Source organism: Podarcis gaigeae, assembly GCF_964106915.1.
Source record: "Podarcis gaigeae genome assembly, chromosome: 9".
Taxonomy (NCBI): Eukaryota; Metazoa; Chordata; class Lepidosauria; order Squamata; family Lacertidae; genus Podarcis; species Podarcis gaigeae.
Window position 1 is genome coordinate 11927213 of NC_139685.1, and position 12556 is coordinate 11939768.

The following is a 12556-nucleotide window of genomic DNA, read 5'->3' on the forward strand; positions in this document are numbered from 1 at the left end:
GCTTAAATAAAGCTGTGCAGAATTGTATTTAACTGTGTTGCTTTACTTTTACAATGTGGAAACTGAAGATCTCTAGTTCAGATAGGCAAATTCAAAGAGGAACAGAGGTGTTACTTTGGAAAAATAAGACAAAAACCCATTCCACACAAACCTCAGCCATAACCTACAGCATTCCAATGGCCAGTAACACAGAGAACAGCTGTTAGAAATGTTCAGTTTCAAGAGCAACACATAAGCATCTCACTGATTCGGAGGCATCGAAGGTGTGTCTCAATACACCAAGCCACCACCAAGGCCTCTATGGGTCCCTAACAATAATCCAGCGAACTGCACAGCCATGTTGTCACTGCTGCGGATAGTGTGACCTGCCCAAGACATTCTGGCACCTGAGGCAAACCACAAAATGGAGTCCCCCCTGCCACAGAAGATGTGGGGACTTATAGCCTACATCAGGAACAAGGGGGTCTAGTTTAATCCCTCAAGATGCAATTTTAAGGTCTGTGAAAGGAACTGTGCTGACAAATGGAGGGAACAATATTGTATTGCATCAGGAATGTTACCTCAACAGAGGTATGATCAACCACTGATCAGTGTCAGGCCAAAAGAGAGACAGTGAGAAATGTGTATAATCTGCAGAAGACAGAGCACTCTTTAGTCCAAAGGAACTCTTTTAATCTTCAGTGAAAGAATTGGTTCTGCTTTTTCTAATTTTTTTGCTGATGCTCCCCAAAACATTTTAATATATTATAGATGTTTTTGCTGGTCAGTTTGAGCCAAACTGGGCAAAAGATGTGAAACCTATAGCTTCCGTAATACGATTACATATTTTTGGTTATTTGGCTTTTTCTTTTTTTTTACATCGGTAATGTGGTGTTTGGAGGAAAGCTATTTGTTGATGAAGGTCAACATGGCCAATAACTTTATTAGAGTCATAGGCTTTATGAAAAAAAGGCTGCCTCATTTATTCACCCCAAATGATAATGACTACCTGTTCTAGCCAATGGACTATTGAAGGGTATTGTCTGGTAGAGTTGGCGAGTCTGCTGCACAGAAGGGCTTGCAAGTGTCTGTTTTTAAACAAAATAAAAAAAAATAAAAAAATCAATCACCACTGAATTTCTCCTAAAATAAAAATACTTCCATATCATTAGTAAAATGTGCAAAAAGGAATAAGCTTAGATGAGGAGCACCATGTTTAAGGAGAAAGAGAGAGTGAGTTGGGGAGCCTTAAAAATTAAGGACTAGGAACTAAGCACAGGGACTTAACAACTCATGTATATTAGATGCCTTTTAAGTTGAAATGAAGTTATAAATGAACACAGAAGCAAAATGAAAGATAAACAAATTAATCCCCACCCACATCAAGAAAATAAGATGGGCATGAAATCATATGGTTCTGAGGAAACAGAATGTGCATGTGGGGAATAACTCTTTTGAGAGCTTGTCCCTTTCTGACAGATAAGGCACAAGGTTTTGCCGGCAGTGCCGGTTTTCTATTTGCAGGAAGCTTTTCACATAGGGCAGCATTCAAAATTAGACCTGCCTCCAACAAATGGCTACTAAATTGAACCTGTAAACAAATAAAGTTAAAGGTAAAGGGACCCTTGACCATTAGGTCCAGTCGTGGCCGACTCTGCGGTTGCGGTGCTCATCTCACTTTAGTGGCCTAGGGAGCCAGCGTATAGCTTCCGGGACATGTGGCCAGCATGACTAAGCCGCTTATGGCAAACCAGAGCAGGGCACAGAAACGCCGTTTACCTTCCCGCCAGAACGGTACCTATTTATCTACTTGCACTTTGACGTGTTTTTGAACTGCTAGGTTGGCAGGAGCTGGGACCGAGCAATGGGAGCTCACCCCGTCGCGGGGATTCGAACCGCTGACCTTCTGATCAACAAGTCCTAGGCTCTGTGGTTTAACCCACAGCACCACCCGCGTAGTGAGCCAGTATTTGCTATGGCTTCCCAATGAGTTTACTGTCAGGAGCAAACCCAAGTTTGTCACTATGAAGGCTCCCCTGGATTCTTGGCAAGGAGGTATATCGGTGCTCCCTCACGGGGGGGGGGGGGGAACACCACACTTCACTGCAACAGGCACATTAGAAATTACTACATTTTATGCAGCCCAAGAACTCGAAGTGTCCCAAAGTGTTGCAAAGTGAGAAGGGCAAAAACCAAACCAAAACAAAACAAAACAAAACAAAAAAACAACTTGCGTGCCTTTGTGTTGAGGTGTGAAAAGGATGGGAAGTTTCTCCTGTGTGTGCTCTTGCTGTGGCACCGCAAACAAAAACGTCATATACTCCACAGTTTCAAGCCATCTACCTTAATACTGCCTTGCCATTTCTCTTATTGCTGAGCTCCCAGCTGTTGTCTAATGACTTTACACAGATAAATTTCTGGAGTGAATTTTACACACACACACCCTTGGACCTGCACCCCTGGTGGGGGGCTGGTTTCATCAACCCCTAAGTGAAGAGGGTGAATGTGCAATATTTATTTAAGTAATGAGAAGAAAAGTTTTGCATTGCTTCTTCTTTCCTACCTAGGACCAAACTCTGCCCACTTCCCCTCTATATAAACTTCGAGAAAATTAGCGCCATATTTATTCACAGCGAGTATCACGTCTGCTTTGCCTTTACTCTAATCACAGTAATCTGAGTTCCATCTCATGCCATGATCCTAAATCAATAGTGCTAAAACATTCTGCACCCTTTTGGATTATTTCACGCCGGCTGATTTTCTCTCTGCAAAATGTGTACATTTTGGCGTTGACAGTGCAAGGTATATTCCGTGCTCTCTCTTGAACTTAGCAGGTTTTGACAGATTTATGTGAGGACAGATGGCCATTACAGGCTGAAGGCTGACAAGAGGCAGTTCAGAGCATTGTTAACACACTTGCACAAACTCTCAGCAGTGCGGCACTGTGCAGAATGTAATTCAGACTATAGCTTTTTTATTGCTGCCTATTTTCCTTTGTCAAAAGCGCCTGCTGTGCAGAGCAACAAATGGCTGCCATTACCCGGGATGTAATGGGTGTCAGACAAATCACGTAACACAAACAATCAAGAGTATGTAGGTCATATTTCAACAGAGCACAACCTTAGCAATATTTATGATTACTGCATTGAAATGTGCTCTATAATAAACAAGTACCTCTACATCACTCACACTTATGTACTTCTGCACAGCAAATCCAGTAGAAGTGGTACATGCACCACAACAATGCTTCCCCTCAAACCCCAGCCATTTAATTCTGTTTTGTTTTGTTTTGAGGATATTCCTTCCCTTCCCCACAACCTCGTCCTCGGCTGCAATGCCACAGTACTCTTCTGCATAATGGAAAGTATCCAAATAAATATGGAGGTTGCAGGTCAAGTCAGGAGGGTCCACACATCTCTAATTTGCAACCAAGTTTTGCCTAGAGCAAACTTTCAAGGCCACCTTTTTAAAGTTTTCTTTAAAAGGTCTTCCCTTAAATTGAATGGCCTTTGCAAATGCTACAAGGACAATCCAATACCTCTGGCACTGTCTCCTCCTCTCCCTGCTCCCCGAAAAGGATTCCCCAACTGCAGTGCAAGGCTGCTTAAACTGCCTTCCTCTCTCTCCCACAAGTTTCCATGGTATTTTCCATTTTAAAATGCACAATCTTTTCCCTACACTCCCGGAAAACGTGCGCATGGCACAACCGAGTAATGCATGCAGCACTATTCCAAACATTTAACACAGTTATGTTATGTTTTGTTTTTAAAAAGAAGTTATCCAAGTATAGATGCCCCTCTTGGACAGTCATTTGAACAGGAAAATTAGTGTGAGCCTGAATGTCCTTTATCCAAGTATCACTTTAGCCACAAACTCATTAGGTGTTTTGGAATGGTGCTTCCATTTTTGGAACGGAAAGAGAAGTCAAATGTTTCATGGAATGCGTGTGTGTGTGTGTGTGTGAACTGCTCTGACCAATCTAGGAGAATTATATACACGCTTATACATTTGATCCAAAATAAGGTCCTCAAAGTAGATATAAATAAATAAGTCAATTTGCTGTACTGTACTATATACTGTACTGTGAGACTTATTATACAATAGCATGCTATTCAATAAAACAATTCAACACAAAGAATTCAATGTAGAATTTTAAAAAGCCAATAAAAGCAGCATACCACAATTACAGGAACCGGGAATCGTTTGACTGGTATTTGAGGCCAAGGAAAGCTCGAGTAAATACATCTGTTTTTAACAGCTTGTGGAAGTTCAGTCCGCTCCCTCACAGATTTGACCAAAATGGGTTAGATTTATCTAGACCTGAATGTAACATTTTAGCCTAGGCTTGCACATACTGCCGACCCACCGAACTGAATCCAGCCCACAAGGTGTTTATCGTGGCCCCCACCTGGAAGGCAACAGAACCTGGGTAGTGGGCTGTGTCCACTGAGGTGGGGCTGTAAATTGTGCAAGTCTGCTTTAGCTGTTGCAGAACGCCAGTTCCCACCTAAGATTAATGTCAATGTGCTTTTGAAATTTATTCCAAAACTCTTATGCCTTTACAACACAGGTTTACACTGATGGCAAGTTTTCTGTCAAAATTTAACATGACTGAGAGTACTTCAGTGTTAACGTACAAACATCTGATAATGCATCTCGTTTGTGGATGCATATTGGTGGGTTGTAGAGAGTTGAACCTTCCTGGAGACATGCTGTGAGTATCAGCATTATTAAAAAAAAAACAACCCACCAGATTCTTTTACATCTTATGAGTTTGGAAATAGGATTATCAAGGGAAACATTATTTAAAGCCACTTAAGGCACTGAACACAAGATAATGGCCTGATTCAGTAAAAGAATCAGCAGGGCTTCTGTACGACACAAAACGGCAGAAGCTGGGAATGGATAATAAAATTAAATAGCCATCATATAATAAAGGACTACATGTCTGTTGAGCAGTCAGTTTAATCTTGTTGTCAGTACAGCAGAGGATAAATATAGACCTCTGGAAAGATCTAATAATTTACTAGATGGCATTCCCCTGGTCCAACCTTCCGCCACCCATTCTTGATCATATCACTTTATCGCTTTGTGGGTAGACAACCCAAACACCAGCCATATGGGTGGCCAGGCTGCAATTCAGAGTGGAAACGGGGTAGGGAACACTTCAGATAATGGGACTTCTGCTTGGTGTGTGTGTTTGTGTGTGTTACTACAGTGAACATCTGGAATTTGGTGACTGTCAACATTCACATGTGAATGCTAACTAACCCAGACTAGGTTTGGGTACGTCTGAAAAGCTAAGCAATATACTGGTGGACTCTTGGTAACTACCTAAAATATGGCCCAAGAATGAGGAAATCCCAGTTTATTTTTTCCAGCATTCTCAAAATAGTCAATGGTACCTGCTTACAGGTATCATGCACTGTGTTAGAACTTTGTGTGTCTCTTTCTCTTCTTTCCTTCCTTTCTTTTTTTAAAAACATAATTTTTCGAATCTAGATTGTCAAGATAGCCTAAAAAAGAGAACCATGAAACAAATCTAAAATAGCTCTTCCTTCCTTTCTTCTTTGAAGGCAGGACACAAGCTTTAGAACCAAGTCAAATAAATTAAGGATTACTTCCCTCAATATGAGGCAAAAGTTGCATTGATATGCACTTTTGCGGGAACTAGCGTCTTCACAGTCCACTACTCTCTTCAGCTTTGGGCAACATGCAGTAATGAAGGAGTGGGACAGGGGTGGGAAGGCAACAGATGTACACCCAATCTCAGGGCTGGAGCTTCTTTTCTAGATGGCAATTTTTTCAGAAGATAAAACAAATAAAGGACAACATGGAGCCTACTGGATCAGGCCAATGGTCCACCTACTCCTACTCTCACAGTGGCCAACCAGAGGCCTGTGGAAATGGCTCAAGCGCAATAGCACCCTGTCCACTTGATGCAATATGTTCTTTTTATGCTCCCCAAGTTAGTTGTGTCCATTAACTTCAGCGGCTCTGCTCTGAGTAGGACTAGTGTTGACTAGCACTCACTGGTCCCAAGTCACAGTTGCCACATTTCCACTGCAGATGCAAGGATCCACGATTTGCAAAATGTCGCTGTAGTTCTGGTCCACAAAGTGTACCTGTTATGTACTGAGTTGAATAGGATCCAAAAGGCAGCAGTCTGATTGGTCGTAGAACAATAGGATTCAGAATGCAGCAGTCTGATTGGTCCACAGGAGCCACCCAATCCAGCTCCAGGTGGAAGTGAATCCGCAACCTGATTGGCCTACAGGTGAATCCCGGAATTAGCCAATCACATGGGGCCCATTGTGTAAATAATGTATATAAAGCAGACATTCTGGGGGAACTTCCATTCCTCTTGAGCATTTTCTTGATGTTCTCCCTGATCTTGAGAAATACTTTATACTACAATAATCCATCTGTCTTGTGCCTGAATAATTTCTGTGTCACCTATATGACCAAGCTTCATCACCAAATATTAATGATGTCTCATACAGGATACTCAGCACAGCATCATCTAATTTCTTGAGCAGAATATGCCACCAGAACATGTCACACCAGCAGAACCAAAGTGCGAACTATCAAGATGCTTTAATGAAGTGTTTGTCGTTTCACAAGATCCATCTTTTGATCCATCTTTAGTGCAAAGGTGCATTTGGGAAGCTACTTCTTAATCAAGCTTCATTCTGCCAGGGACCATACTTCCTCAAGGATAATCTATTGGAACTATATGTCAGGGGTGGGCAGAGCTAGGGTCTATGGGAGGTGGAGCCCAGAGGCTTAAGTAAAGGAGAATAAAGACTACCTTGCTTCAGATTTAACTGTGACCATTTCCTTAGATTAAAATTACCAATCATAGGCCAATCTATTCAGAAGTAATCCCTAATAGGTGTTTCGGGTTACTGTCAAATAAGTATGTAAATACTTTTTGAAAAATAATAATACAACAGACTAATACAGCTTTGAAAAGCAAATGAAAGCAATTCCTTTCTGACTTTAGTATGCTATACACACAACAGAAACGCACCCATTTGTTTTCAGACGGCTGGGGAGAAAGGGACTATGATGGGGAAACTGCTTTAAAGGCCGACATCAATTTATCTTCATCAAAACAAATTCTGCTCCATTTGTTCTGAAACTACATAGAAAGAGGTGAAAATACTAAAAAAGCTAAGAAAATCAAGGAGGAAACAAGCAGGAAGAAAGGGATTATGATTGTTCCAGCTTTAGAATCATAGAATCATAGAATCATAGAGTTGGAAGAGACCACAAGGGCCATCGAGTCCAACCCCCTGCCAAGCAGGAAACACCATCAGAGCACTCCTGACATATGGTTGTCAAGCCTCTGCTTAAAGACCTCCAAAGAAGGAGACTCCACCACACTCCTTGGCAGCAAATTCCACTGTCGAACAGCTCTCACTGTCAGGAAGTTCCTCCTAATGTTTAGGTGGAATCTTTTTTCTTGTAGTTTGGAACCATTGCTCCGTATCCGCTTCTCTGGAGCAGCAGAAAACAACCTTTCTCCCTCCTCTATGTGACATCCTTTTATATATTTGAACATGGCTATCATATCACCCCTTAACCTCCTCTTCTCCAGGCTAAACATGCCCAGCTCCCTTAGCCGTTCCTCATAAGGCATCGTTTCCAGGCCTTTGACCATTTTGGTTGCCCTCCTCTGGACACGTTCCAGTTTGTCAGTGTCCTTCTTGAACTGTGGTGCCCAGAACTGGACACAGTACTCCAGGTGAGGTCTGACCAGAGCAGAATACAGTGGCACTATTACTTCCCTTGATCTAGATGCTATACTCCTATTGATGCAGCCCAGAATTGCATTGGCTTTTTTAGCTGCCGCGTCACACTGTTGGCAGCTAAAAAAGCCAATGCAATTCTTTAACTCGCCACTGATTGGCATACATGTCACCAATATAGGAACAATGAGGAAAAGTTGTATAATTATGCAACTGAGACTAAAGGTGTATCTGAAGAGCCTGACTTTGACTAGGAATTATGGTGGAATTAAAACAGATTTTCTTTCAGGGAATATTTATTAAAACATAAACTAAAATGTTTTTTTAAAAAAGCTATATACATTGCAAGCATTGCATTTTTCCTGCATGATTTATCCTCAGTGAAATTATCCTCATGGATACCTGCCCTGTTAGACAGTTTGGACAAGTTAAATTTGTTTTCATTAGCTTTGTGTACACAATTTTTTTTTAATGCTGCTAAACAAGGAAAATACTATGATATTCCTCACAGGGAAAAACAAACAAATATGCAGTAGCCATCATTCTTAAATAAATTATTGCGAAATGTCCATGGACAGACTCTGCTTTATATGGCAGACAAAAATGGAGTGAAAATGCAGCATGCATACAACATAGCGTGTGAATATTGCCACTGATAGTGCAAAGTGGGGGCAGGTTATGTTTTGCAGTAACAATTCTAATCTAGTATTGCATTGTCTGATTGCTGCATAGTTTCTGCAGCAAGCTAAACGGAAAACATTTGGGTGTATAATATATACTTGAAAGAACAGGCACTGGGGCTCTAGAGGCTATTTTTTTCCCTTAAGCAAAACCTGAAAAACAGGATTTATTCCATGCATGCTTACACTGCCTATTTTGCATCTTTGCCATGATGCTCCCATAAATTATTTCAATACATTGTAGATCTCTTCCGGCCATCTTGAACCTGCTATGGCCCAAACTGGGCAAAAAGTGTGAAAGTTATCACCTCAAATTCTTAAACTGATGAGGCGCAAAATGTGATTTGGGGACTGTTGCTTCAAATATGTCTTACCTAAAGAAGCAGCAGGACATTTTGAGAAGAATTTTAAACCCAAAATTTAAGTTTATTACCTACAAAAATTAAAAATAGAAATGGCATAATCCCTGGGGAGTTGCCAGGAAATTCATTTCCTAAGCGTTTCCTCCCAGTTCACCTGATGGCCTATCTTGACAAAATAGATATACAATTAGTCTTGCAATCCCTAGGGCAAAATCCCAGATGATGATGATGATGATGATGATGATGATGATGATTTGAGGTATAGAATGAATTTAAAGATTCAGCTTTATCAACACCCATCGAGAATATATAAATGATAACCAATAATAACTGGAGTGGGGAGCATTTTTATCAGTTGACTGTGTAGTAAAGTAACCACTTTTGTTCGAAAGGAGGAGGCACAGAGAGGAAGTGAGGGAAAGAGCAGAAAACCAAGGAAGGTGCTTTTTATATTGTTAGAGTGTACAGTACTTCAATAGCACAAGCAGGCCCACTCATAGTGAGAGCAATGCAACCACTATTTAAACTACTATAAACAATGCCAGGGCAACATTAAAGACAGCATCCAGGCAGAAGACAACACTGCTGTCTACTATAGGTTGGAATTAAATGGGCACATTTCTGTTAATGATAATAATAATAATAATAATAATAATAATAATAATAAACATTTCTATACCACCACAGACCCTCCAAGTGTCCCTATTTTCCAGGGACAGTCCCAGATTTACAAAGGCCGTCCTGGTTTCTGATTTGATTCCAGAATGTCCCGCTTTTCCTTAGGACACCCCTATTTTCCTTGGAGAACTGTTGGAGGGTATGGAAAAGGACATCCCTATTGTTATTAGAGACATGCTGGAGGGGACATCTCAGTTTGGTATCATTTGCAAATTTGATGAGCATCCCAATTCCTTCATCCAAGTCATTTATAAAGATGTCGAACAACAATGGGCCCAGGACAGAACCCTGCGGCACCCCACTTGTCACTTGCTTAAAAGTCCCCCCCCCCCATGCATTATTAAGATTTTAAAAAATAATGAACAAGTGTATATAAAATCAGAACATTGCTTGTTTAAAAGTTATTACATGGAACCCAGTAAATATGCCAGGATTCTCTGTGGGGTGGGGACAGAAATCACGTGCTTTAAATGTGTCCACATGGGCCTAATATATCCTGCACTAAAGAATATTAACCTGTGAAGAGTCAGTGAAACCACTCCCTTCACCTTTTGCAGACTCCAGGGGCAAGCAGAAGATATCTCAAAGGAAAGCGATACATTTAGGCTGACATCCTAGGTGCATTTTCTTTAGAAGTAAACATTCTTGCAGGTAAACATAGATAGGATCTGTTAACTACCCAGTGGTCAGACTTTTTCAAAAAGTGTACATAGATATAATCAAGTTATGGAAGGCTACATAAAAAAACGCATAAGGATTTGAAGCCTGAAAGGATCAAGAATAGGTTAGGAGTGTAAAATGAAGGTACAAGGCAGAGGACCATAATAAGACTAGATTTCATTATGAGTGTATTATTTTTTTTAAGTTGTGGAGTGCCCTTAACTTGAGAGAGGACAAGTTCGTGGCAGGTGCAATACTATGGCTTTCAGACAAGGCTGCCGAGGTCTACATTCTAATACTCAAGATATCCTCAAAGCACATACTTTCTAAAGTTAGAGAAAAACAAGAGAATTGATTATTCCATTACTGCTCTGTGGTCTGCAAACGTCATCAAGAGAAGGTCACTGTCTGCAATCCAATACTAAGCTTAGATGGTCCCTTTCCTGTTACCCAGCAAAAATGTTGTTTGGCAAAGTTTTATCCTCTAATTTAAACAGGAAGGAAGCAAATTCTAAAACACTGATCAGATGGTATAAATCTTCTGTTGTGCAGTCTGTGAGCCAGTTCACATATGCATTCACAACCCTTGAACACTCAGTCTTCAATGACTTGCACCCAAATGTGCAAAATATTTCAAATGGAAAGCATCAAGTTTGAGGTAATATAAAAACTCTTCCTGATTATTCTTGTATAAATGCAAGCCATCAACTGATGGCTGCAGTCATCAAGTAATGAACACGCATGTGTGAATCATCCCTTTCAGGTAAGAGAAGGTGGGAGTAAGGGAAATGCAACTAAAATTTAGCAATATATACGTCAGGGGACTGGGAATTTATTCCAGATAAATTATTTCATTCGTTTTTCCTCCCTAGACATTATACTAAGCTCTGTAACAGTGGAATCATAATTCTAAAGCAAATCTCATCTTAAGGAACCATGTGGGGAAAATTGTTGTTAAAAGTACATTACAATTAATCTCTTAAGAGACCACGGTAACATATTGCTGTGCAATTCATAATGTCAAGCTAGCAATAAAAAAACCCCACACAAAACATCTATATCTATATACATATCTGACAATGCACTTCTCACCTGCAGTTCCAGAGAGTTCCACACTTAAAGTTTGTTCAATAGTCTTGTTCTCAAATGGGGAACCCTTGGGATCACTGGAAGACAGGGCACATTTATAAAAACAAGCTGAAATGGAGTTGCTGTAGCCAAAATGTATTTAAAACCCCTTCCCTGTTGTAAATATTTACAGTTCTTGATACTTACTTTGGTGACTCGGGCGTCAAAGGAAGCGATAAACTCATTGGTTTGGCTGAAAAAGGGAGGGTGAAAAAGAAGGAAAACCAGGTGTAAAATATGGTGAAAGAAATTGAGAATTTTGTGCTGTCTTGAATTAGTTTGGAAACAGACCTGATAGAAAATGCATGGCTGCTTTTTGAAAAACAGCCCCACACCTTCTACATTCCTAAAATTTTGCATTAAGCAAATACTTTGACGCCACCCCAACTGTCAATTCTCCTACTATATATAGGCTGCTACTCGTGGAAGCAGAGAAATTCACAGCCGTTCTGATGTTTTGACTAGGAATTTCCAGTCCATGCCAGTTTCACATGTGTTTATTCATCAGAATCCCAGAATTACACTGTGATTCCCCCCTCCCCCTCAAAAAAGATAAACATGTATGAAAATATGTATTTTGGACTCACAGCTGTCCATGGAGACACAGGTTAATTCTGTGTCCAGGGCAGCTGTCTACCAACTGCACCTGGTACGCAGGCTAAGACCCTACCTGCCCACGGACTGTCTCGCCAGAGTGGTGCATGCTCTAGTTATCTCCCGCTTGGACTACTGCAACGTGCTCTACGTGGGGCTACCTTTGAAGGTGACCTGGAAACTGCAATTAATCCAGAATGCGGCAGCTAGACTGGTGACTGGGAGTAGCCGCCGGGACCACATAACACCAGTTCTGAGAGATCTGCATTGGCTCCCAGTACGTTTCCGAGCACAATTCAAAGTGATGGTGCTGACCTTTAAAGCCCTCAACAGCCTCAGTCCTGTATACGTCTCCACCCCCATTGTTCAGCCCGGACACTGAGATCCAGCGCCAAGGGCCTTCTGGCGGTTCCCTCATTGCGAGAAGTGAGGTTACAGGGAACCAGACAGAGGGCCTTCTCAGTAGTGTCGCCCGCCCTGTGGAATGCCCTCCCTTCAGATGTGAAGGAAATAAGCAGCTATCCTATCTTTAAAAGACATCTGAAGGCAGCCCTGTTCAGGGAAGTTTTTAATATTTAACGCGGTACTGTTTTTAACACTTGATTGGGAGCTGCCCAGAATGCCTGGGGAAACTCAGCCAGATGGGCGGGGTATAAATAATAAAAATTATTATTATTATTATTATTATTATTATTATTATTTAATCATGTATATTTAAATG

At 41.0% G+C, this 12556-nt stretch overlaps 1 protein-coding gene across 9 annotated transcripts in view; it reads right to left on the reverse strand.

The window, feature by feature from the left end:
- PPARGC1A (PPARG coactivator 1 alpha) overlaps positions 1 to 12556 on the reverse strand; it is a 658152-nt gene that overhangs the window by 22703 nt on the left and 622893 nt on the right. For all 9 annotated transcript variants that reach the window (XR_014567979.1, XR_014567980.1, XR_014567981.1 and 6 more), the window contains 2 exons: positions 11389 to 11434; positions 11206 to 11279 (listed from right to left, as the gene is read on the reverse strand). Coding sequence is in view for 5 of the 9 variants with exons in the window: in XM_083754902.1 (XP_083611028.1) it covers positions 11206 to 11279; positions 11389 to 11434 (120 nt within the window). In the remaining 4 variants the exon portion in view is untranslated. The remainder of the gene's footprint in view (positions 1 to 11205; positions 11280 to 11388; positions 11435 to 12556) is intronic.